Source organism: Notolepis coatsorum (genome assembly GCF_963971535.1).
Source record: "Notolepis coatsorum genome assembly, chromosome: 20".
NCBI classification, from domain to species: domain Eukaryota; kingdom Metazoa; phylum Chordata; class Actinopteri; order Aulopiformes; family Paralepididae; genus Notolepis; species Notolepis coatsorum.
This window is the reverse complement of record NC_140184.1, coordinates 24,602,082-24,629,476: the sequence shown is the minus strand read 5'-3', so window position 1 is coordinate 24,629,476 and position 27,395 is coordinate 24,602,082. Positions and strand designations below refer to the sequence as shown.

At 42.4% G+C, this 27,395-nt stretch overlaps 1 protein-coding gene across 1 annotated transcript in view; it reads left to right on the top strand.

Annotated features, from left to right (window-relative positions):
• LOC311247380 (bromodomain adjacent to zinc finger domain protein 2B-like) overlaps positions 1–20,131 on the top strand; it is a 74,767-nt gene extending 54,636 nt beyond the window's left edge. The window contains 14 exon segments of the mRNA XM_084337757.1: positions 1–7; positions 934–996; positions 3,163–3,307; positions 3,654–4,181; positions 4,184–4,422; positions 4,751–5,009; positions 5,593–5,748; positions 6,533–6,693; positions 7,366–7,709; positions 8,404–8,539; positions 11,681–11,827; positions 14,709–15,067; positions 16,603–16,746; positions 18,593–20,131. The exon segment at positions 1–7 is cut by the window's left edge and continues 225 nt beyond it. Coding sequence (XP_084193883.1) covers positions 1–7; positions 934–996; positions 3,163–3,307; positions 3,654–4,181; positions 4,184–4,422; positions 4,751–5,009; positions 5,593–5,748; positions 6,533–6,693; positions 7,366–7,709; positions 8,404–8,539; positions 11,681–11,827; positions 14,709–15,067; positions 16,603–16,746; positions 18,593–18,749 — 2,845 coding nt within the window. The 3' untranslated portion in view covers positions 18,750–20,131.
• Positions 20,132–27,395: the final 7,264 nt, after the last annotated feature.

The following is a 27,395-nucleotide window of genomic DNA, read 5'->3' as shown; positions in this document are numbered from 1 at the left end:
TGATGAGGTAAAGATTTGGCATTGGAACTGGGCTGCCGGCATGTCTGGTTGATGCTATACCATACTAACCTCAGCACTGCATGTCTGTTTGATGCTATACCATACTAACCTCAGCACTGCATGTCTGGTTGATGCTATACCATACTAACCTCAGCACTGCATGTCTGTTTGATGCTATACCATACTAACTTCAGTACTGCATGTCTGGTTGATGCTATACCATACTAACCTCAGTACTGCATGTCTGTTTGATGCTATACCATACTAACCTCAGCACTGCATGTCTGCTTGATGCTATACCATACTAACTTCAGCACTGCATGTCTGGTTGATGCTATACCATACTAACTTCAGTACTGCATGTCTGGTTGATGCTATACCATACTAACTTCAGCACTGCATGTCTGGTTGATGCTATACCATACTAACCTCAGCACTGCATGTCTGGTTGATGCTATACCATACTAACTTCAGCACTGCATGTCTGGTTGATGCTATATGATACTAACCTCAGTACTGCATGTCTGGTTGATGCTATAACATACTAACTTCAGCACTGCATGTCTGGTTGATGCTATAACATACTAACTTCAGCACTGCATGTCTGTTTGATGCTATAACATACTAACTTCAGCACTGCATGTCTGTTTGATGCTATACTAACCTCAGCACTGCATGTCTGTTTGATGCTATACCATACTAACCTCAGCACTGCATGTCTGATTGATGCTATACCATACTAACCTCAGCACTGCATGTCTGATTGATGCTATACCATACTAACCTCAGCACTGCATGTCCGCTTGATGCTATACCATACTAACTTCAGTACTGCATGCCTGGTTGATGCTATACCATACTAACTTCAGCACTGCATGTCCGTATAGTACATTAGGATGGTGGCTCCTAAACGTCTATGTGTTGTTCTCTCAGGACGATGGGGAGCAGGCCACTAGTGTGGAGGAACTGGAGAAACAGATAGAGAAATTAGTCAAGGTATGCTTTCTCCTATTAAGAATATATACAGTATATATTCCCTTTCAGTCAAACGTGATTCATTCATTCATTCATTGCGTACTAGTTAGATGACATGTTGCGCATATTATGACTTTGAACGTCTGCCATTTCCGCTGAAAAGACGACCCATACAGTAAGTAACGATATGATGCGTCGGTCATGAATATTAAAATCGACTAAATGTCACGACGACGTCAATAGTTCAGCGCGTCGGTTCCCCAGTCGCTCACTCGCAAGCATCACAATCAAACAGGCTGCTCAGTGGTAGTGTACTTTTTAAAGTAAGTGAACCAGAGATGTTTGGATGATTATTGCTCCTATTCTGATGGTCATGGAGTGCCATTGTTCATCACAGCCATGATGTTATTTACTATAATATACAAACATGAGTGTTAGAAAACAGTTTTTGGCCTTTATCAGCCTTCATCTGCCCTTCCGTGAAGTCTCCGCTTTGTGTTTTAGTTGTTGATGTCGAGGCAATTTTTGGTGGAATTTTGTCCTCCCCATGCACTGGCTGTCCCACTGTCCCCCTCCCCCCCCCCCCCCCCCACGTTGTCTTTTTATCAGAAGGATGTTTATTTCCATAAACATCGCATCTTGTACAAAATGAAAGTCTTTGGTGGTATAAAAAACTAGATTAATAGATTCTATCTCTGTCGATCGCTTTGGTGGTTCTGTGGCCTGGCCTGTTAGCCGAAGCCTGTCTGTTAGCTGCTGGCTATCTCTCTACCTCGTGGTCCCTCTCCCCCTCTCCGTCAGGAGGAGGAGGAGGCCTGGTGTCGGTCCGTCTCGCTCGCTATCCAAACCTCTTCTTCTGGCTCTTCCTACCGGAAGACTAACAGCTTAAAGTCTTAAAGTCTCTCTCTCGCGTGCACTGTTTCTCTTCGCTCTTACGTTGTTTTGGCCATCTCGTCCCCCTAGCAACGGCCGTCAACGGCTTCTGACTCATATATACGCGTATCATTACTAGCACTCTCGGCTATCTCTTGTGAATGTTGACGTCTCCCTGACTCCGTGGGTGACCGTGGCTCTCTGGCTCTTCCCCCACAGGCCCTGCTACAGAGAAATGTCTGTCTGAGAGTTTAACACATTTAAACTCCAGTCTATATAGATATTTACATTACATACATGTTGTTATAACCATATAAAACCATATCCTTCAGTGTTCTATGGCTTGTATACAACGGTTTGTATACAATATCTGATGTCATACTGTGAATAGAAAACGGAGATATCATGTATTGATAATCAATATGCTCTGTGTAAAAGACTGCATTGCACATTGCATTCTACACGCTGCAAAAATGTGCACATTGCTCATTGCACATCACACAACATTGGAACTGTACATAGCCATTTTGTTATTCAAATTTTATATAGTATAATATCTACATCCTGATCTGCAATACACACTTTTTAGAACTGTATATAGTCATCTTTATTTTAGTCATCTTATTTTATTCTATGCTAAATGTATTGTATCGCACTGCACACTTTTTTAGAACTGTATATAGTCATCTTTATTTTAGTCATCTTATTTTATTCTATGCTAAATGTATTGTATTGCACTGCACACTTTTTAGAACTGTATATAGTAATCTTTATTTTAGTCATCTTATTTTATTCTATGCTAAAATTATTGTATTTTTATTATTGGAAGCTGCTATAGTTGAGGGACCACAATAAATAGATCTTCACTCTTCTTGCTGTAAAGTACTGAATTAAGTGACAATAAAGAAATCTGAATCTGAATCTGTATATGCATTATTGCTAAGCAACTCCTAGCCGTGATGTTATAACAAATAACAGATGACTTGTTCGGAACCAACAGTTATAAATGCAAACAATGTACTGTATAGACTTTTTCAGTGGAATTGCATTGCTAGGGAATAGCTTGGCCAACGTTTACTTCCTGTCAGCTATTGCAGTGTTTCTCATTAATTACGGCCCGCCACAGTCTAATTGGTCCCGCCACAGTTTTATAATGAACAGAAAATAAAAAAAAATGTAATACTATATATATATATATATATATATATATATAAAAGTATTAAATTTTTTTAAATTTTATACAATCCTGTGGGAAACACTGTATTGATATCAACAACAGTCTATAACAACAGTGTGTGTTCTTTGTCATTTTAGCAACATCACCAGATCAGAAAGAAGCTGTTTGAGACATCCCACTCTCTGCGTTCCACGATGTACGGCCAGGATCGTTACCGGCGCCGGTACTGGGTGCTGCCCCACTGTGGGGGGGTCTTCGTCGAGGCCATGGAGAGTGGAGAAGGTAGCTGTAGTACCATGCATGTAGCATGAACTGCTGTATTTTGGGATTTGGTTACAATTCGTGGATGGATAGATAGACAGACAGACAGACAGACAGACAGACAGACAGACAGACAGACAGACAGACAGACAGACAGACAGACAGACAGACAGACAGACAGATTTTGTATCTCATCACATACTGACATGTCTGAATCTAAATAAAATTACCCGCAAACTATGAATGACAACGATTCCTAGCTTCCATAATATAGATATGCATGACTATGCCATGTTAAGTATATCACAGAATAGCTGCATGCTGTATCACATCTTCTGATATCAGACTGTCTGCCGTTCCCCCACAGCTCCAGAGGACCTTGAGGAGGAGCGCCAGAGGAGGAAGACGGCAGCGGAGGAGGTCAAGATCAAAGAGGAGCCCCAGGAGGTGGACCTCCAGAAGGAGAAGATCGCTGCCAACCTGGACAGGCAGAGCACACACATGCTAACGTCAGGGCAACAGAAAGAGGAGGAGGAGAGAGAGGGGAAGAAGACCTCTCCCACTCTCTTCTGCCAGCATGCAGGCTATGTCTCCAGCCTGTCCTCCTTCCAAGACGTTCACAAGGCAGAGGACAAGGAGAGCTCCCACCTCAAACAAAATGGCGGCCCCGTGTCCACACTTATTGCCATGACACCCGTAACACTGTCCTCACCTACATACACATCTCAGCCAGCGCTAGTGACGACAGCCTGTGCCACACCTGTCTTTCCCCTGGCCTCCACCCTCTCCTCCTCTCTCCTGAGCCTCGGAAACACCACCCTGACCTCCTCCTCCCCGGCTCTCTGCCCGCACATCCCGTTCCTGCCCAACGACCAGCTACTGAGGGTCCTGACTGAGAGAGTGGACACTGGTTCAGTCTGCTCCCCCGCAACCCTTGTGACCTGTCCTCCGTCACTACCCCTCCCCCCCTGGGAGCCCCCCCCCACACCCCTCCCATCTCCTCCTCCACCCCGGCCAGGCCCAGGTCCCCCCCGCCTCCGTCCCCGGCCCTGCCTCTCACGCCCTCCGCTGCCTCTGCCAGCCCCCTCCTCCACCCGACGGGCAGCCTACTCAACTACCCACTGTCAGCCCTGCAGGTGAGACCAGCATGAAGTACAGAGACACCTGTGTAGCACATAGTTAGCTTTATATAAGGTGTGTCGGATCAGAAGGTGTACTGCAGCTGTGACCCCCCCCCCTCTCTCTCTCTCTCTCTCTCCTCTCTCTCTCTCTCTCTCTCTCTCTCTCTCTCTCTCTCTCTCTCTCTCTCTCTCTCTCTCTCTCTCTCTCTCTCTCTCTCTCTCTCTCTCTCTCTCTCTCTCTCTCCCCCTCTCTCTCCCTCCCTCTCTCTCTCTCTCTCTCTCTCTCTCTCTCTCTCTCTCTCTCTCTCTCTCTCTCTCTCTCTCTCTCTCTCTCTCTCTCCAGTCTAAGTCAGGTGGCTCGTTGCTAGCAATTCCATTTGTTGGCTGGTCCAGCGCCGTGATGAGCCCCAGTCTTCCTTTCTGCGGCAGCCCCTGCCCTATGCCAGGCCAGTCTCTGGAGGGCAGCGCCAACACGGCGGCTAGTGTCTCCAGTAAGAGCGAGTCACCCTTGCCCGGCTTCGACAAGACCCCACCTGTCCATTCTCCCGCTCTGGAGATGCCCAAGTGCATCGACCACCCCACACCTCGACCGATCCCCGAGGGTGAGTGGCCGCGGTTGGTTGTTACGTGCATTCGTTTGGATTCAGACCCCAGGAAGAATAGTCGCTGCTGAGGCATCTGAAATAAAGAAATAGAGAATAAAGAAAGATTCCTTCTGCGTTCTGACTTTGGGGAGGAGTATGTTGAGTATTAGTACACTTATATCTGAAATAGGGACATGCGATCTGACCGGTTCATGGAGTGGAATGTTGATTACAGGAATACATTCATGGTCCAGGTCCGTTAAGACTGCGACCTCCTGGTTTGAAATAATCCTCCCTAGCCATCCCATAATGCATAATAACTTCCTCCAAAAATCTTTTAACCGATTTCAATTGGTGGATTACACCATGGGATGGATGAGGACATTCGATCAGCCATCTTAACACACATAGCATAATACAATTTGATATAAATAAGCGTTGGCCCACAATTTAAATTTCAACCTAAAACTTTGGTTCCATTCCTGACCGGTTCAGATGAGATGGTTTCCTATTTTAGCGTTTATGCCATTTTTGTTTAAGATATTCTCTTCTTTCCCTCTCTTCCTCGCTCCCCTCCTCCTCCTCTTCCTCTCATGTGCAGACCTGCTGACCGGTTGGTGGCGCGTGTCTGACATCGAGGAGCTGAGGGCGCTGGTGATCGCTCTCCACAGCCGGGGCATCAGAGAGAAGGGCCTGCAGAGACAGATGCAGAAGTACATAGAGATCATCCCCCAGGTCTGCACCAAGCACAGAGACGGTGAGTGAACTCGCACTACCAAACAGACTCCAGGGGTTCCCAACCCGGTCTGTCAACTGGAAACTTAAAAGATAGTCACATGACAATATTTCAGGCTGTAGTGTGATGTACTCTGTTTTCCCTTCTTTTCTCTTGTTTTGTTTACTCTTTTACTGAATGTAAACAAACACACATGCTTATAAGAAAGCCACACGGCCTCTCTGCAGTCATTGGGGGTAGTCTTTCATTTCAAACACATTTTCTTAACCCTTTCACTGCCACACTACAGAAGGTTAACCCTTTACTATCAGGTTAACCGTCTGTAGTGTGATAGTAAAGGGTTAACCTTCTGTGGTGTGGTAGTGAAAGGGTTAACCCTTTGTCGTGTGGCAGTGAAAGGGTTAACCATTTGGTGGTGTGGTAGTGAAAGGGTTAATATAGTGCCCCCCCCCCCCCCCCCCCTGCAAGGTTGGGGAAGCCCTTTCTATGCAGTTGTCCTCATAAGGTACAAAATATGCAGCAGGCTGGTTCTTTGGGATAATGTGATGCAGTTTTGATTGTGTGTCAGTCACCCTCATGAGTGCCTCGGTAGTCGGTCCCTCCCTGATGATCACAAAGCAGCAGCTTTAATACCCATTAAGCACGAGAGCTTTACAACAAGTGGCGTTTTTAGCGTGGCTGAATACTCCCATTTAGTCCAATCACGAAGCATAGCAGTGGTATTACTTACGATTGAAGACGATTGCAAGCGTGTGGGTATTGAACTGATCCGGGTTGTATGTCCGTCCTCCTGTCCCCCGTGCAGTGGCCATGATTGAGCTGTGTGAGCTGGAGGAGAGCCAGGTGAGTGTGGAGTCTGTGAGGGGGTGGTGTGTGGAGGAGCAGGCCATGGAGATGGACATCGCTGTCCTGCAGCAGGTGGAGGAACTGGAGAGGAAGGTCACCACAGCCAGCCTGCAGGTCAAGGTAAATACACACTTACATATAGTACACACACACACACACACACACACATGCAAACATGCATATACATACAGTACACACACACACGCACGCACACACACACACACGCACATATGCATGCATGCACACACAAATACTTACATATAGTACACACATAAATACAAACACAAACAAACACACACTTACATTATAGTACACACACACACACACACACACACACACACACACACACACACACACACACACACACACACACACACACATGGACAGATCTCACATTGACAGATCTCACATTGACAGATCTCACATTAACCACATAACGTGCACCGGGACGTATACGTCCCGACATGCCAGTGCACGGAACGCACGAAAGTCACAGCACTTTGAGTGACTAGCGGCTCGGGGCTCCATTTTTCGCGGAACATATGAATTACCGTTCGAAAGATCTATTTGTTGCCGTTCGAACGCCACCTCACTCGATCAAATCAGATCGACTGATCTCACATCGACTGATCTCACAGTTACAGATCTCACAGTTACAGATCTCACAGTTACAGATCTCACAGTTACAGATCTCACAGTGACAGATCTCACAGTGACAGATCTCACGTGGACAGATCTTTGCGACACTCTATTCAGAGGCGTAATCATCTCATTGTGTCGACTCCTTGCCAGGGCTGGACGTACGCGGACCCCCAGTCTGAGAGGGAAGACCTGGTGTATCACGAGCACAAGCCCCTCAGCAAATCCGCGGCGCCGGCGACAAGTGCGGCGGGGGACAAGGACACCAAGGAGAGCAAGGAACAGCGGGAGGAGGAGCGGGCGGAGAAGGGCGGGGTGACGCGTCACCCGGACAACCCGCTGGACATAGCGGTGGCGCGCCTGGCCGATCTGGAGCGCAACGTCGAGAGAAGGTACCTGAGGAGCCCCTTAGGTACCACCATTCAGATCAGGCTGGATAATGTGGGTACGGTCACTGTCCCTGCCCCCGCACCATCCACTAGTGCTGACAGGGAAGGGTAGGTCATCTCTCCAGCCAAACGCTCCACCCAAACCCTACCTCTCTCTGTGTGCTTCATGTCGCCCCCCCCCCCCCCTCCCCCCCTCACACCTTATTTCAGGAGGAAGGTCTTCGCTGCCTTCATTCCACTTCATTTGCATTCTTGCATTCTTGTTTGTTTATCTTTGTTAATTTTTTTTTCACTCAGTTTCTGTTTCTGTAATGGGGTGTCCTTGCATTGTTTTGGGGTCTCTCTTCTGTGGTCATCTGCATGGTGTTGTGCATCGGTAACCTTGGCATTATTCTACTGCCCCCCACCGCCCCATACTCCATTCAGGCTTCTCTCTCTCTCTCTCTCTCTCTCTCTCTCTCTCTCTCTCTCTCTCTCTCTCTCTCTCTCTCTCTCTGCATGGGTGTGTCCCTTCTGCGTGGCCATGTCCATGTGTCCTCGTCACAAAAAAGCCCCCCGCACCCCCCTCCTAAACATCGTCATGCCTGGAGCACTCTGTGTTCTTCTGTCCTGTTGGGAGCTGCTTGAACTGTCTTAGCGTGTGTTTGTGTGTGTGTGTGTGTGTGTGTGCTTGTGTATGTGTGTGTGTGTGCTTGTGTATGCGTGTGTGTGTGTGCGTGCGTGTGCATGTGAGTGTGTGTGTACACAGCTGCGTGGCGTGCGTCCTCTTCTCCTGACTGTTCTTCTGCCTGTCCCTCCCCAGGGGTGAGGAGGAGGTGGCTCACGGCATGAAGGTGTGGAGGAAGGCTCTGGGTGAAGTGCGTAGCGCCGCACAGCTCGCCATGTGTATCCAGCAGCTGCAGAAGTCCATCGCCTGGGAGAGGTCTATCATGAAAGTGGTGAGTTAGTTGTATGTACAGTATAGAGTCAGCGGGGACATTCATTTCCTCCACATAGACAGTACATTTGTGAATAGTTTGGTTTCTGGACTGAGAATTGTTCAGTTTAGATTAGATTCAAATGTATTGTCATTATACAGCACACGTACAGTACAACGAAGCGAAGTTTGGTGTCCAACCAGAGTGCAAATGTAACAGTAAAGTGCAACAGCAATATACAATGTACAGGTGATTAAACTGGGTATAAAATATATCAATTGATATATGAGTCTAGTGCTAATCAGTGTATGTACAGAGTTGTAATATAATATTTACAGTGATACAGGTATAAAGACACTATGGTAGTAGTCATACTGGTCAGCAGCTTAACTAGTAAGAGTAGGTAAGGGATATGTACAGATATAGATATAATATCTACAGATATGTAAAAGGATTATGTATTATGTGCAAGTAAGTACAGACAGGTGTGGATATATATAATAAGTAAGTATATAGAAGGATTATATGCAGGTATATTCAGACAAATATTCTATAGGTATATTCAGACCTATATTCTGATTTACAATGGGTTAAGAAAGTAAAATAATGTTTTGCTTTCTTTACCCATTGTAAATCAGAATATATGTATGTTTCACTTGTGTTTACAAACATTACCAATGTAAACAAACCGTTTACAGCCACAAAATAAAGTAAAAGCAAGAACAAAAACAAATTCACCAGTTAAGAGCTTAGTCAATCAACTAGGACTACCCATTTGTTTTACATTTGGATCACAGACTGGGCCTTTAAAGGTGCACTATGTAGTTTTGTGAGAGTCAGAGAAGTGAATAATTTCTAAGGTATATTTTCATAATTGAATAAACAAACTGTTCTCAGAGGAACATTGTATCTCTGGAGCACTGTTTGAAGATAGAATGCTACCTGAAAAGTTTCATTGCTGTCATTGACAAAGGCACGGCCCACAATTTGGTTAACAAACATATTCTAGGCTTACATTTGGTTCTCGGTGCCTAAAGATTATTTTGTTTTCATTTATTTAACCTTTATTTAAGCAGACAGGTCAATTACAGTTTTTTACGACTGCTTTGATGCATTTTGCACATCAGAGTTTCAATGTGCAAAACTCTTAGCACAGAATGCTATACTGCTAGTTTTGGGTTCAAAATGCAATATAGCATGCACAATTTAAATACCAGTGTCAAATCAGAATAGTATATGCAAAAGCTTATAACAGCACCAAAACATTAGATATTTCAAACAATTAAGTGAACAACTGAACCAAATTTGATTATATGTCCTGCAAAAGTGTATCATATTGTCAGAAGAACAGTGGATATGTTCATCATTGAAGTTTAATTACTGTATTGGTGCACTTTTCAAATACAACGGTCATTATCAAATAATGCGGTCAAACACAATATACTTGTTACCAAAATAGACTATGCAATGGTCATTTCCTCATAACCCCTGTGATAGACTGCAGTATAGTGCTTTTGTCTTTATGAAAGATGAACAAAATATATGATTACAGTATTTGAAGTTTAATCATTACAGTAAAGAAAAATACATACAGTAATGCTCTGTATTGTACAGTAAAACAAAAACAGTTACAGTAAACACACTATTGTAAAGAACAGTAAAAAAGGGTTACTTGGTGCTTTTTCAATGTTCACCCAATAGTCGTGAGGCTGATTGACTGGATATTTTCGAAGACTCCGTTATCAGCTATTACAGTAACACAGAATGCTATACTGCTAATTTTGGGTTCAAAATGTAATACAGCATGCAAAATTACCGTAAAATACCAGTGTCAAATCAGAGAATAGATTATGCAAAAGTTTACAGTATCACAGCACCAGAACAGTGGATATGTGCATCGTTGAAGTTTACTTATTGGTGCATTTTCAAATACAACGGCCATTATCAAATACAGTAATGCGGTCAAACACAGAATGCTTGTTATCCAAAGAGACTATGCAATGGTAATTTCCTCATACAGTAACCCCTGTGATAGACTGCAGTATAGTGCTTGTGTTTTTATGAAAGATTATTTGATTATTTGAAGTTTAATTGTTACAGTAAAGAAAAATACATACAGTAAAGGAAACTATTGTAAAATAATATATATATATATATCTAAGAAAAAAGAGAAGGCGGCCACGTCCTCCACCTGGTGGTGCTTGTTCAGTTCTAATGTACAGTAAAGATAACAATTACAGAAATTATTCACACCCACACCTTTAGTATTTATGAAATATACTGTAACAGACAACAATATCAATTTCACAATTACTGTAATTTCAATATACAGTTACTGTACAGGTGCATCTGTTAGAACCGCTTGCCCTGCCCAAGTGTTTAGACCCTGCCCCCACGCTGCAGCCATATCGTTTCAAATAGAGTGCAATAGCGGCCACAAGGCGTTAGACGGCGGTATCGGATTGTTGCGTCTCAGACAGAGTGCCACACATGTCCACAGCACAGCAGGATGAATTATGAATGGAAATAGTGAATAAAAGAAATAACGATCATAATAACGAGTATACTCGTTGTTGGCAGAATTCAATTAGCGGGCTATAACGAGTATACTCGTCATTGGCAATTAATGTGTTAAGAACAAATTATTATTTACAATGACGGCCTGGCAAGAGGACAAAAGGTCCTCTCTAAGGGTAACAGGGAAAGAAAATAGAAAAAAGACAGATGATACATACATCACAGAGGTAGGGGAAATAATTAAATAATAATTAAACCACACATCAAATAAACAACCAAATGGGTGACAGTTTCAGGTGTGTTTAAAGAACTCTGCGATAGAGTCCTTAAAAGTAGTGAGGGGAATCAATGTGTCCATTTTCGAAGTCTTTTGCCTCTCGTTCCGGGGAACATCTAGTGAGATATGGTGAGCAGCTCTGGTGTTGGGACTGGGAGTAGATGACAATTTCAACACGTGTATCAAATAAGGAGGGGTCAGATCAAGGAACATTTTGTATATGAGTGTAAGCCAATACATTTCCTGTCAAGACTATAACGATTAATTTATGATAACATAATGTCTTGCAACCCCCCCCCCCCCCCCCCCCCCCCCTCTGAAACCACATAGTGCACCTTTAATGAGTGGGGCTTGTTTATTTTCTTTAGTACTGTCAGATATGCAGGAAGGGAGACAACGAGGATCTTCTCCTGCTGTGTGACGGATGTGACAAAGGCTGCCATACGTACTGTCACAAACCCAAGATCACCACCATCCCGGAGGGCGACTGGTACTGTCCGGCCTGCATATCCAAGGTACCCCCCACGATGGTGGAACAAACTTCCCACCACAGTTAGGACAGCAGCCGAAACCCGTCCAATCTTTCACCGTCGACTAAAGACGCACTTCTTCAACCATTATCTGAAATGAAAAAAAATTAAAAAATATATATATATATATATTAGGGCTGTCCCCGACTAAGGATTTGGATAGTCGACTATGATTGGCCAAAATTTGCCGTTATAATATTTTTATTTATTTAAAAAAAGATTATCATTCCATTTGGGCTGTGGGCGGTGCTTAATGTCTGAAGGAGTCGACTGAAGGCTTCTTGTCCTCTGCAAAAGCATGCAATTGGTCCACTGATGGATACATCTTGATATTTGTCTATAGTCTAGTGTGTTCATTAGATGGGTGAAATCCTCTTTCAGTGCCTCTGTGCCTGTTTTCGTAGGCAGTTAGCCTATGGTATGCGTGCCATTAGCGTTAGCTACGCTTCTAGGCCTCTTTTCTTTTGGAAAGAATGATAAAAAAAAAACAATAATAATAATAATAATAATAATAATAATAATAATAATAATAAGAAAAAAAATGTATTCGACTAAGAGGTTGGCAGTCGCCTACGGCTCCTTTCGACCGATTAGTCCACTAATCGACTAATAGGGGTCAGCCCTAATATATATATATATATATATTCTAACTCTAACTAACCTTACTGTCATGCACTTGTCCTAATATACTAACCTACACTATAGCACTCAACACTTTGATGAACATTGTTACTCAGCTGATAGAGTTGTGCCCTTCCTGATGACTTGTCGTACAGAACTTGTACTGTAAGTCGCTTTGGATAAAAGCGTCAGCTAAATTACTAAATGTAAATGTAAATGTTCCCGTCCAGCCGCCACACACAGCCAATGCTGTATTCACAATTCAACAGTCTGAAATCGTCACCTGGCTACAGAGCATGCTGTATCCACAATTCAACAGTCTCAGGGCTCTACGCTAACTTTTTTCTCAGGGAGCACATGTGCTCCTAAATGAAAAGAATTAGGAGCACACAAAGAAATTTAATGTAGGAGCACAGTGAAAAATGTTCAAGTAACACAGAGTTTATTAACAAACTATTTATTACATTATACTGAGTGTGTGTATGTGTATACTAACGGACAAACAACTGTGCAATAGCACATACAGTACCACAGAAATCACACATTGGCCCATGCCTACTAGACGTAAAGGATATCGGTTGTCCAGCTGCTTTTGTATGGTGTAGTGTTGTCACGATATCAAAGATTTTACTTCGATACCGATGACGGTAATGGAATATATTATTAGATGACAGAACATGGAACATTCTTTATATAATTCTTTAATTAATTATAATTTAAATGAATATTTTGACACTGTTGAAACGTAAATAATAAAAAAATATTAAATGATTCTCTTACAGCTGCTGAGCTATATATATACTATAGCTAATGTCCATCAATATCTTTCTTTTGAATGAAATAGGTTCAGGAATCAGGATTGTTAGCAGAGAGAGAGAGAGAGACTCAGCCCCCCCTTCCCTCTCTATTGAAGGTCCACGCTGCTCTGTGTCTATTATGAAATGACAATCGCGCATTGACACGCCCACTATGCAAAGCTATTACTCGCACACTGTGCTCCTAAATAATTTTTCCGGTTCGCACAAATACATTTTTAGGGGCAAATGCGAGTGAAATGGTCACACTGTAGAGCCCTGAGTCTGACATCTGTCACCTGGCTACAGAGCATGCTGTATCCACAACAGTCTGAAATCGCTCACGATTCGCATTCTCTTCTGCATTTTCCATCCTAAGCATGATGTTTATGAACAGGGTATAGGACCAGTCGGCATCATGTTACTCAAAGTCAAGCTACAGTTTCTTCCCATAGAGTTAAATGCATTTCTTTCTTTTTTGCCGTTCATATGTCAATATATAGTCAAATAAAATGCCAAAATATTTCTGATTAGAAAAATCCAGATGTCAGTTTCTCTCCTAAATCCTAAAACAGAGCCTCAGGATGCTTCAGGAATCTATCTTCTATGGTGTGTGACAAAAACAATCAACACTGCCTGATTTGGACCTCATTTTGCACGTGAATAGCATAAATCTGCCTGACTTGTGTGGCTCAATTGAGCCCATTTTCATTGAGATATCTCGAGGTGAGAAGTCAAGGGACCCCTTTGAAAATGGCCATGATGCCTGTGGCATTTTCCTCCCATCACATGTAAGCTACCTTAAAATAGCTTGGAGCTAAATCTACCTCCATTGCCAGTGAGCTAGCATGACACGGCTGGTACCTTTGGATTCCTCAATCTCTAGTTCCATGTGATACCGGTATATTTGTGCCTATATTAGAGCCCTTTAAAGATGGCTAATCAAACCAATAGCTTCCCAATTGGTAACCAAGGGCAACTATAATCTCTGTCCCCCAAATGGTAGGCGGAGTTTCCTGCAGTCAACTGGCCCTATAGGGAGGCGTAGTGGTTACGTCATTGTTGTTTCCGGCCGGTCCACCTCGCTTGAAATTGCAATGTATTTCCAATGGACACATTTCTAAATCGTCTCGTTTAAAACAAATAAAGCATGAACATTGGCATGGTGTACCTTTCTGTGTGTATTCATCCACAATCTATAGCTCAACATGAAACAATTCGCAATTAATCGTAAAATAATTACGTATAATTGTATTTCAGGCATGAATTATTACAATAGCCGATAATACATTTTCCCAATGATAAATCCCTATAAGGGTGGACCGCACAGGAAACTAAAGTGACGTCAGACTACACCTCCCTATAGTGGTTATTGAAGTTATAGGCAAATACCTACACTATATTATTAGTTTGTACCAGACCCTACATAACGCATCGTCTCCTTTCTACAGGCAAGCGGCCCGTCTCCCAAGAGCAAGAAACCTCAGAGCAAACCAGTAGCATCTGCTGGGGGAGGAGGAGGAGGAGGGGGGGGAAAGAAGGGTGTAGAGGTGAAGAAGAGTGGGAAGCAGGCCGGTAACGGGGAGGTGTCGGAAGAAGACCCGGCTAGTGCCGGCAACACACCTAAGAAAGGAGCAAAAGACACAAGCAGGAAGAGGAAAACAGAGGAGACTCCTCCTTCTCTTCCTCCTCCTCTCCCTCCTCCTCCTCCTGCTGCTGCTGCTCCTCCCACCACCAGCCAGGAGAGCCCTGTGTGTGTGAAGCGAGCCAAGACGGCTAGAGACAACAACATGGACCTTGGACTGTGCAGGTTAGTATTTCTAGCCTGCCCATACTCAGAATAATATGAATGAATGAATGAATCGTTTATTTTGAACAATGTAAAATAATCCAAAAATATCAATGAAAAGACTAAATAAAAATACAAAGATAATTTGCCGTGAAAGTAAAATAAAACAATAGTCCGAAAAGGAATAGGAAGAATCAATACAATAAACAGACAATTAACAAACAATTCTTTTTTTGTATTCCAACAAAATCAAGATAACATAATTTTCTTAATAGAAATAATAAGAAATATGAAATAATAATAAAAGTATATATTATTAACACTATGATCGCCGCGGACGAGTTTTCACGTCATTCCTAGCCATGCTCATTCTGCCGAAGACGCCGTAACTCGTCTTTGATGTCAATATTTCAAAAATCTGTCATCGAAATCATATTTCCTTTCCGGAGCCCTGAGACACACTGCTGATCTCCTCTCAACTCTCTAGCGGTTCAAGAGCGCCATCTGGTGGCCGATCGGCAGATCGCCAACCGGAAATTAACCTTTGAACCGGTAGTGCTCATCCATATGTGGTCCGGCCACTCGCTATCGTTAGAGAGACTCCGTATTGACACAGTGAACATTGATCGGTGCAAATAACTCGAAAAAACAACATGATTTGGACGTATATACTATTATACAACCTGGAAATGGATCGGGCATTTCTCCATCCCATAATAGAAAAAAATTCTGTTCCACGCTCATCTGCCAGCGGTGCGAGGAAGCCACGGTAAGATTCAGCGTTATTTTCTAACGTCTTCTATACTAACTGATCTGATGAACATATGACCTACTCTGGATGAATCATCTAACGCTGCCCACGGAATTATAAACGATCCCCCGCCCATCCGGTCATCATCAGATGATATGTAGTAACTCCTAGAAGCACATCCAGTTGAAATTTTTTATCTCGCACAGATTCCTACCGAACTGTATTTGATCATCAATATAATGCATTTAGGGCTATAAATCACGGTCTGAAGAAAGCTGCAGAAAACGATAAAAACATACTTATACTTTAGACCATATTTTAGTATGAATATGTGAATGAAAAAGTTTAACGTTGCTACACCCTGAACAATACATATAGGACATTGAATGGGCTATAATAATGGCAATTTAGCAATAGAATTTAAAAAGTTATAGCCCTGCAAAGAAAGGGAACTTCTCCATAGACAAATAGAGCTGGCGAGGGATGGTAAATTATGAATTTAACCCATGGCGATTAAAGTGTTAATCATATATAACAATATTATTATTATTAATATTATTAAAATACCGCTTCTAAAATATTGTATGTTAGCTTGGCTTTAATGAATGGTCCTCTTTCAGTTCATGATTCTTGAAAACTAGTTTTTTTATGCTCAATAAATGTACTTCCCAATAGACATTTCTCAACAAATATATATAGTCATATAAAGTACTCTATGTGTGCGTGTGCGCGCGCGTGTGTGTGTGTGTGTGTGTGTGTGTGTGTGTGTGTGTGTGTGTGTGTGTGTGTGTATTGTGCTGAACAGGGTGCTGCTAGCGGAGCTGGAGCGCCACCAGGACGCATGGCCTTTCCTCAGCCCAGTCAACCTGAAGTCGGTCCCTGGATACAGGAAGGTCATCAAGAAGTCCATGGATTTCTCTACCATACGTGAGAAGCTCATTAGCAGCCAGTGAGTGTAATTTATTTTCCTTCTTATCTCAAAACAATCTACTGGCTGTAAAAACAAATCAATTATATCATAATATTTTGACTGGGGAAAAGAGGCTATATTAACCCTTGTGTGGTGTTCGGCTCTGTGAGTCCCGTTATCATTCATTGTTTACTAAAAGATAAATAATACATTTAATAATTTTTGTACCTGAACTCATTGGCCTGTGCACCTAGAGTGTTGTGTTCACTTATAGTTAAAGACAGTAGAGGCTGAGTACTTTATTATCTAAAGATGGTAAGCTAGAGTGTTGTGTTCATTCATAGTTAAAGACAGTAGAGGCTGAGTACTTTATTATCTAAAGATGGAAAGCTAGAGTGTTGTGTTCATTCATAGTTAAAGACAGTAGAGGCTGAGTACTTTATTATCTAAAGATGGTAAGCTAGAGTGTTGTGTTCATTCATAGTTAAAGACAGTAGAGGCTGAGTACTTTATTATCTAAAGATGGTAAGCTAGAGTGTTGTGTTCATTCATAGTTAAAGACAGTAGAAGCTGAGTACTTTATTATCTAAAGATGGTAAGCTAGAGTGTCGTGTTCATTCATAGTTAAAGACAGTAGAGGCTGAGTACTTTCTGGTGATGTGATGTATCACATTCACACTCCAAGTGATTAAAATTCCAATAATGTTGTGGGGCCACCAAACCTGCAAACATTGAGTGAATAAGGGGCGACAGTGGCTCAGGAGGTAGAGCGGCCGTCTGGTAAATTGGATGGTTCCCGGTTAGATTCTGGCTCCTCCCGGCAGTGCGTCGAAGTGTCCTTGAGCAAGACACTTAACTCCTACTGTAACTGCTCCCGATTCGCTGGTTCGCACATTGCATGGTCAACTACACTATCGCTGTGTGAGTGAATGGGTGAATGTGAGGCTCAAGGTGTAAAGCGCTTTGGATAAACACGCTATATAAATGCAGTCTATTTGCCCAGTGGTGGAAGAAGTACACAGTTCCTTTTACTTAAGTAAAAGTAGAAATACCAAGATAAATGAGTACTCTGGTAAAAGTAGAATGTTTAAAGTGTTGTTAGTGTTGTTAAATGAGTGGTCCAGTTATGCCGCTCTGATAAAAGGTTATGTTAAAGTGGTACAGTATGTGGTCCAGTTATGCTGCTCTGATAAAAGGTTATGTTAAAGTGGTACAGTATGTGGTCCAGTTATGCTGCTCTGATAAAAGGTTATGTTAAAGTGGTACAGTATGTGGTCCAGTTATGCTGCTCTGATAAAAGGTTATGTTAAAGTGGTACAGTATGTGGTCCAGTTATGCTGCTCTGATAAAAGGTTATGTTAAAGTGGTACAGTATGTGGTCCAGTTATGCTGCTCAGATTAAAGGCCATGTGAATCATGGGACCTCCTTGACAACGAGATGGTTCATCTCAAGGGGTTATTCCTAATAAAGAATTTCAATATGTTAAAGTGGTATGTGGTCCAGTTATGCTGCTCTGATTACGTCCCCTTAAAGTTGACAGGCTTCAAATGTGAACGTATATAATCTTTATACATTTTTGCGATGTTTTCTATGCAAAATCTTTTTCTTCAAAGTAACTACTAACTGATGGGTTCAGATAAATGTAGTGGAGTAAAAAGTACAATATAGTGTAAAAGTATAAAGTTCCCTAAAATGAAGTACAAGTAGCTCGAAATTGTTCTTAAGTACAGTACTTGAGTAGAAATACTTGTTATTTTCCACCACTGCACTGATTTGACCAATAACAAAAATGCAAAGTGTTAACCACCACCCATTCCTCCGTTCTAGTCGTGCTTTTGACCGCTTGCTCAATGACCAACCATGTTCTTTTTACCCTCATTTCAGGTATCAGAACCTGGAGACTTTCATCATTGATGTAAACTTGGTCTTTGATAACTGTGAAAAATTCAATGAAGACAATTCAGATATCGGTAGAGCTGGTCACAACATGAGGAAGTTTTTTGAGAAGCGGTGGACTGAGCTACTGAAGCAAACTGACTAAAAGTCTGCATGGACACTACCCATGAAACCCATTCTGCTTTTCATAAACGGAGCACCGTGTTTTTCAAACTCTGTGGCTTTTGCATGACGGAGGAAGACAGTTCCTTACTTAAAGGAACCCAGGAAGGGTTAAGAAAGATGTCACCTAGGGGGGAAAAACTTCACTGTACGAGGTGCACTGGTTTAACTACAACAGGGATATATGCCCCAAAGAGTCCCAGAGAGATGGGGTGTCGTAGTGCAATACCATTCCCTGTCCCGGAATACCATTCCCTGTCCCCGGAATACCATTCCCTGTCCCCGGAATACCATTCCCTGTCCCCGGAATACCATTCCCTGTCCCGGAATACCATTCCCTGTCCCGGAACACTGCACTGAATGAATCCTCAACTGTCACTGATGTAACTACGTTAGAATACTTTCCACTACTTGTAAATATATTTTTTTTAATTTAATCGTATTATAGTGAATGTATTTAATTTTGTAATAATTATTTATGAATCAAGGTCCACTTCATTTTCTATGAAAAGGAAGAATCAGCTCAACTGCTTTGAATCGAGAAAAAGAAAAAAAAGGAATGTGTCTTTGTGTTTTAATTTTCTCCCAAATATGAAACAAAGCCAAGAAAAAAAAACTGTTTACACTGTTCAATGCTTTGGGGCATCAGAGGACTGTATTCATTATGTTCAAACTGTAAAACTGCATTAATTTACAGGAACAGCAGAGGAACAGTCAGACAAGGGTGATTCATGTGTATATACTGTTTATTATTGTCAATATTATGTCTTGTTTGGAACAATGTGTAAAAATTGTTTAAGAATATTAAGATATTGTTTATGCCTTAGAATGATTGTAGCATTCTATTTTAGTGAACGTGATGAAAACATTATCATGAATATTGTTTGTACAGTATATACATATCCTCTGCAAACACTGTGGTATCCTTAATCTTGGTAGTGCCTACCCTTCCAACAGGGGCGTGTAGGGGATGTTATCGTTTTTAGTTTCCATTTTTACAACATTATTTTTTGATATGATTTCAATCCAACAAGGCCTCCGAACTTGGACAGTGACACAGTAAATCATTCCTCCCCATAGCAGAAAAAGGAACGACAGGCATTTGAGTCATGCTCCCATGATGCATTTCCCCATCTCTGCCTTGCCACAGTACAGAGGACCTAAGGCCATTTGTAACCACTGTGTTTGAACCTTGCTGTGTGTCGTGACCTAATGGAGGCAGCTAGTTTTTTTGTACCCAAGTCAAGAGTACTTGAAGTTACTTTATTTAAGATATTGTGAAATAAAAGTATCATTCTTTTGTAGGAGCTTTATTTTTCACTAGTGTGTGGCACGGACCTATTAAAGGATGTTTTTCAACCTAAATGACTGTGTTTTTTCCCTCACACTTATATACTACTGTATGTTGTGAGTGTGCGCATAGTGCATACTGTAATCCCACATGAAACAATGATCAACATGGAGGCCAGCAATAGATGTGTATGTTTAGCCTAAATATGAAATGATCCGATTTTATTTTGAATTAAAATAGTGACGATCACTTATTAAAAAAAATAAAAATATATTTGCTTTGATAAAATGTAGCTCATTACTTAGTTTACATCATACCTTTTGTGTTTGTGTATACCTACCTAGCCCCTGACACTGAGCAAGTCACTGAAAGTGTGCATGTACCACGTAGGAGAGAGATAGTATGTAGGAGAGAGAGCATGGAGTATGTAGGTAGGAGAGAGTATGTAGGTAGGTAGGAGAGCATGGAGTATGTAGGTAGGAGAGAGTGTATGTAAGTAGGAGAGAGCATGGAGTATGTAGGTAGGAGAGAGTATGTATGTAAGTAGGAGAGAGCATGGATTACGTAGGAGTATGTAGGTAGGAGAGAGAGCATGGATTACATAGGTAGGAGAGCATGGATTACGTAGGTAGGAGAGTATGTAGGTAGGAGAGAACATTAGTATGTAGGTAGGACTCGAGAGAGCATGTATGTAGGTAGGAGAGGGAGAGCATGGATTACATAGGTAGGATAGTGTAGGTAGGAGAGAGAACATTAGTATGTAGGTAGGAGGGATTGATTGATTAATTGATTGATTGATTGATTGATTGATTGATTGATAACTTTATTAACAGATTGCAGAATGGGTACAATACAGTATGGCTCAATACACACAATTGTTAAGGGGATGCAGACCAGAGAAGTACTTTTGTCTTGTTTACATCAGGGTCCCCCATTTTCAATTAATCGTAACATTTATGACATACACGACATACAGATAAACAGTACTGCTACATCCAGACATTTATGACATACAAGATATACAAATATACAGTACTGTTTAAGAGACAGAGTTTCTAAAAGAGAGTATATACATTTGAGGGGGAAGAAACTGTACATTGGTGGGGGGGGGGGGTTGGATATTTACAGGGGCCAGTTTCGAATTGCAGTCTCCCATAGGTGCTCATTGAGAGTGGTTTTGAAAGTGGGTAGTGATTTACATTCCTTTACAGCTGTGGGTAGGGCGTTCCACATTGATGTGGTATAATTGCTAAATGTGTTTAGTCCCTTGTTTGAGCCGAATCTGGGTTTAACATGATTTGTGGAGCTCCCTCTGGTGTTGTGATCGTGGTATTCACTGACCTTTGGGAAGTATTTTGACATGTACATGGGGTACCTTAGTAGTGTAGTGTATCTTGTAGACCAGGCCCATTGCAAGTTGCTGTACTCTGTCGTCTACTCTAAGCCATCCTAGGTTGTCAAAGTGGGCCGGGGTGAGGTGGGTTCTAGGAGTCAGGTCAACAGTAGTCTGACTAGCTTGTTTTGAGATGTTTGTAATTTGTTTTTGGTGCCTTTGAGGTGCTTTGGTACCATGAGGTGCAAGCATAGTCGTAGTACCCTTGAATGAGTGCTCCTGCCAGAGTCTTCAGGGTATTCTTGTTTACCAGAGAGGAGATCCGGTACAAGAATCGAGTTCGTTGGTTGACTTTTTTTTATTACATTGGATGCCATTTTGTCACAGGAAAGATTAGCCTCTAGGATGGAACCCAGGTAGGTAATTTCATCTTTCCTTGTGACAATATTGTCACCCACTGTAACCGAGAAGCCGTCGGTCTTGCTGAGTTTGTTATTTGACTGAGTTATTAACACTGTATCATAGTGTTCTGTGTCTTTACTGTAGAGAGAGACCTGTGTATCATAGTGTTGTGTCTTTACTGTAGAGAGAGACCTGTGTATCATAGTGTTGTGTCTTTACTTGTAGAGAGAGACCTGTGTATCATAGTGTGTTCTGTGTCTTTACGGATGACATTTTTGTCTAGTTTTCGTTAATGAAAAAAAAAGAATTTTATTCTCTTGTTGTAATGCAATTCTATGTACCGCTACAGTCAGTCAAATTCACATTAATTTCTATTGGGATCATAGATTCATGTAGACGCCCCTCTCCCCCATAACATAATGAGTTAAAGATATATATATATTTAAGGTGGGGCGCGATGTCTTCAGTAGGGTAATGGTTAGGGTAGGGTCCAATACTATCCACCTGCAGAACCACAGAGCCCCGCAGGCTGAGGTCCCGCAGGCTGAGGTCCCGCAGGCTGAGCTCCCGCAGGCTGAGGTCCCGGGCGCTTCCATTGGCTGATTCACGCGACCGTCCCACCCAATGGCTGAATTGGAGTGTTGCACTGCGGGCATTGACTGATTTGGGTCACGTTGCACTGCGGGATTGATTGATTGATTGATTGAAAACTTTATTAACAGATTGCAGAATGGGTACACGTGACCGTCACAGGCCCGGATTGATTGATTGAAAACTTTATTAACAGATTGCAGAATGGGTACAGTGACGTCACAGGCCCGGATTGATTGAAAACTTTATTAACAGATTGCAGAATGGGTACAGTGACGCCACAGGCCCGGATTGATTGAAAACTTTATTAACAGATTGCAGAATGGGTACAGTGACGTCACAGGCCCGGATTGATTGAAAACTTTATTAACAAATTGCAGAATGGGTACAGTGACGTCACAGGCCCGGATTGATTGATTGAAAACTTTATTAACAGATTGCAGAATGGGTACAGTGACGTCACAGGCCCGGAATGATTGATTGAAAACTTTATTAACAGATTGCAGTACAGCTCAATACACACTATTGTTAAGGGGATGCAGACCATGCAGTACTGTTACATTTGTACAGTAAATATATACAAGGGGGAGGGAACTGTACATTTATGATGAATTGAAAATGGAAATCTTTCTCTGGTCTGCATCCCCTTAACAATTGTGTATATTGAGCTGTACTGCAGATATATTTCAATTGCCTTACTTATTTACATAAGTATTATAGGCCTACAGCAGTATTGTACAGACAGTAACTATAGAGAGTGTGCTGACCTACGGTGTGTCTGTGTGGTTCTCCAGCTGCACAAAGGCAGAGCAAGAGGCTCTACAGAGGGTGGTGAAGGCGGCAGGCAGGATCGTCGGGACTCCTCTACCAAACATCACCTCCGTCTTCACCTCCTGCTGCCTCCACCGCTCCAAGTGTATCATCAAGGACCAGTCTCACCCAGCACATCACCTCTTTCAGCTCCTTCCCCCAAGGAGGAGATACCGGTCCATACATGCCAAGAGTTCAAGATTTAAGAACAGCTTTTTCCCTCAAGCAGTCAGACTGTTAAACGCTCATTGACTGTCCCCTCACGTGCACCAAGCACTTACCTGGACTTGATAATCACTGTTACCACTCATCATGCACTTCATTTAAAATATTCTGTTATGTACAGTGTTAAATGTGTTGTTCATGTATGTATATATTGTATTATATATAAAGTCACAGAAGATTACAGACTGTATTAAGCCCAAACTGAGTAAAAGATCACGTTCTGACATTGAAGATGCAGAGGAAGCTTCATTGGAGGAAGCGCTGACAATAAGAGAGGTTGACATGAATCTAACATTACAGGCCATCAATAAGAGACTTGATAAACTGGATATGTTGGACTTGATGATGCAGGAAATTAAGAGCCTCAAAGAAAGCTTGGAGTTCAGTCAGAGACAAATTGATGAGCTGGTCAAGGATAATGCTGAGCTGAAAGGAAAGGTGGAATACATGGGAAACAAAGTAGACATAATTGAGATAGACAACAGGAAGTTGAAGGAATCTCTTCTGGATGTACAGTGTAGGTCTATGCAAGACAATCTGGTTTTTACAGGGATAGCAGAGAAGGAGAGCAAAGACTGTGAAACAGTCATAAGGGAGTTTATGTCAGACCAGCTAAGACTGCCTAGGGACACTGTTCAGAACATCACATTCTCTAGAGTACACAGAATGGGAAAACCCTCAGGGGACAGACCACGGGCAATAGTGGCTCGTTTTGAGCATCACCAGCAGAAGGAGCTTGTCAAGGGTAGGGAGTTAAAGAACACCACCTTTGGCATGAACGACCAATTTCCTCCCGAGATCAATGGAAGACGTAAGCTATTATATCCTATCATGAAAGAACATTGAAGCCTAAACAAACGTGTCGGTGGATAGACTATTATATCAACAACCAACTGTTTAGGGACTCCAGTATCACTCCCTGGTTATTCTGAAACCCATTGAGACTATTGCTTTATGGTCGGTAGGCCTACTGATACTTCCTGTATTAAGCTAGGCTTGCATAAAGGTTTGGTTATAGCTCATATCAATGTGTGTAGCCTGAGAAATAAGATACAATAACTTCCTTACAATAACCATATAAATAGCCAACTAATAGGAAATAGGAGTAATTCCAGATATTGATACATACATTGATGAATACAAAAACACATGATGTATTCTTAATCTTACTAATAGGCTACATAAAAGCCTAAGAACAGTTTAATAAACCAATCATATGGCGAATCGACATGGGTTTAATGCGTACACCCCCCTCCCCCCCAGTATCGCTGCAGCATACGATGAATCACGATGGTGTTTATTCTTTGAAAACAAAACAAAGTTTCATCCATTATTCACACAGTAATTAAGATAAATAATTTAATCCAAGCGGCGTGTAATCCTCTTCCGTTCACATCGCACTTTCCCCTCGAAGAGGGCAGCAGGAGGTCGCAGAGGTCAAGAGAGACGGATCGGTTCTCCGTCGCCGTGGTCCAGAGAGGAAGGGAAGGTGTGCGATGTGGACGGAGGGGTTCAGTCCTGCGTCAGAAGAAGCAGCTGAGTGCGTGTAGAGTAGAGGACAGGGCCTGCAGTGCTACCAATTCAGTTTAGTAGTATACGCCATATTCCTGGTGTTCCTCTGTCCAGCGATGGCCTTCTTGGTCATCATCCCCCGATATTCCATCACACATCAGCTGTTCTCTCTGAAACCTTAAAGAGGAAAACAAAAAAAACATTTAGTTTGAAGGTAGAATCTGTAACGTCGCCAAACAGTGACCTCTTCAAGTTCAAGTTTCAAGTTTGTTTATTAGTTGTCATAGTAAAACACAGAATACTTTATCATGAAATGCTTTTTCCTGTATGAGCCCCTGGGAGTGTGCTAGATAAAAATAGATAAAAAGTATCAAATAGAAAAAGTCAAAAGTACATGAAATAAAGTGTTCAGTCAATATATACAATATACAATACAGAGTAAAAGAGTAACAGTGAGGTACAATGCAGAAATGGGATGAGGTAAAACTTAGGGTAAGGTGCAATGAGGTATGAATTGTAGTGCAAATCTCTTTGTTAATAAATATAAATTAAATTGTGTTAAAGTGTCTAAAGTGGGTGTTAAGGTGAGTGTTTATTTAATTTTTTTTAATTATGTTTTTGGTAGGTTTTTATTTGTTTGTTCCACCGGGCAGTCCGGCAGAGGGAGAGAGAGAGGAAGAACGGGAGACAGAGCGGGGGGAAGACATTCGGCAAAGGACGCCGGGTCCGGGAATCGAACCCGGGTCGGCCGCTTCGCGACGCAGTGCGTTAGATGGGTCGCCACTTGGGTGCCCAAGGTGAGTGTTTATTTAAAGTGAGTGTGTGCGTGTGGATGTGTGTGCTGTGAGTGTAGTCATGATGGGTTGTTAAAGAGTGTCATTGTCGTTGAGCATCCTGATGGCCTGGGGATAGAAGCTCCTTCTGAGTCTCTCTGTACTGGCCATGAGACTCCGGTAGCGCTTGCCTCTACTGTATCGTATTGCAAGGTGAATTTCTCCAGACCTCTCTTGGCAGAGCCTGAGGTGAGGCCAGCGATGGGAACCCCCCCCCCCCCCCCACCAGTCAACTCCAACCCACTCATACAGAACCAAGCATTTCACTGTAATGTACATGTCAGTGTTGTAGTCGAGTCACAAAATCTTGAGTCCGAGTCGAGAGTCCCCAGTGTTCGAGCACGAGTCCAAGTCCCGAGTCACCAAAGAAGAGCCCGAGTCGAGTTCGAGTCGAGTCCCCATTACCCTAGTCCGAGTCCGAGTCATCGAGGTTGAGTCCACTCCACTCTGGCAGTCAAAGAGCTGACATGCAAATAAAAAAAGGTCTACGTTAAACATAAATGACACAGCGGTCACCGTTTCAAAGGGAGTTTATTTACTTTGTGACACAATAGCCAAACAAAATGCACTAGCCATCAATATCTTATGGAGAATGATTAGGGCCTATTACAATAATTTTTTTAATATAAATAACTGTATTTATCAATTAACCAGTCAGAGTCCTCGTCTGCACCTTCCGAGTCCGAATGCAGTCGATGCTCGAGTCCAAGTCCAAGTCTGAGTCATCAGTGCTCAAGTCGAGTCACGAGTCCTGAAAATCAGTCCAGTACTACAACACTGGTATGTACCTTATATATGTGTGACAAATCAAACAAAACTTGATTTCTGATTCCTGACCCCTGACCTGCATGCTGCTGTAGAGGACGAGACGTGCGGTGACCGGAAGCCCGCTCTTCGTCAGCGCGTCGTAGCCGCCCCCCTCCACCACCAGGAGTCTGAGGGGCGACACGCTCCTCTTCATCATCGCCACCACCTCCTCGAAGAACTCCCTCTCCACGTTGCGTCCGTTCACCTCCACCACGTCTGGCCCGAGCCCGCTGGCACCACCCGGTGGACGGAACACAGAGCTGCACTCAGAGCTGATTGATTGATTGAAAATGTTATTAACAGGTTGCAGAATGGGTACAATACAGTACGGCTCAATACACACAATTGTTAAGGGGATGCAGACCAGAGAAAGACTTTCGCCTTGTTTACATCAGGGTCCCCCATTTTCAATTCATAGTGACATTTATGACATACACGACATACAGATATAGTTCAAGTTCAAGTTCAAGTTCTTTAATAGTTGTCATACAGAAGTACAGAATACTTTCATACAAAATGCTTCTTACTGTTACGCTCCAGAGACTGTGCTAGACAAGATAGTATCAAATAACATAATAACATAATATAGCATGAATTTAGAAGAAGAATGAGGTCACAGTTGTTCGGTATAGACATATGTACAATGTTCTGAGTTACCATATAATATACAATACACAATACTATGCAGTGTACTAATGTACAGTACTATCTAGTGCAAAGCAGAAATGGGATGAGGTACAATTTTAGGTACAATTTACAGTAAGGTGTACGAGTTGTAGTGCAATCCTTCATCCATAAATATAAAGTGTGGGGAGTGGGTGCTAC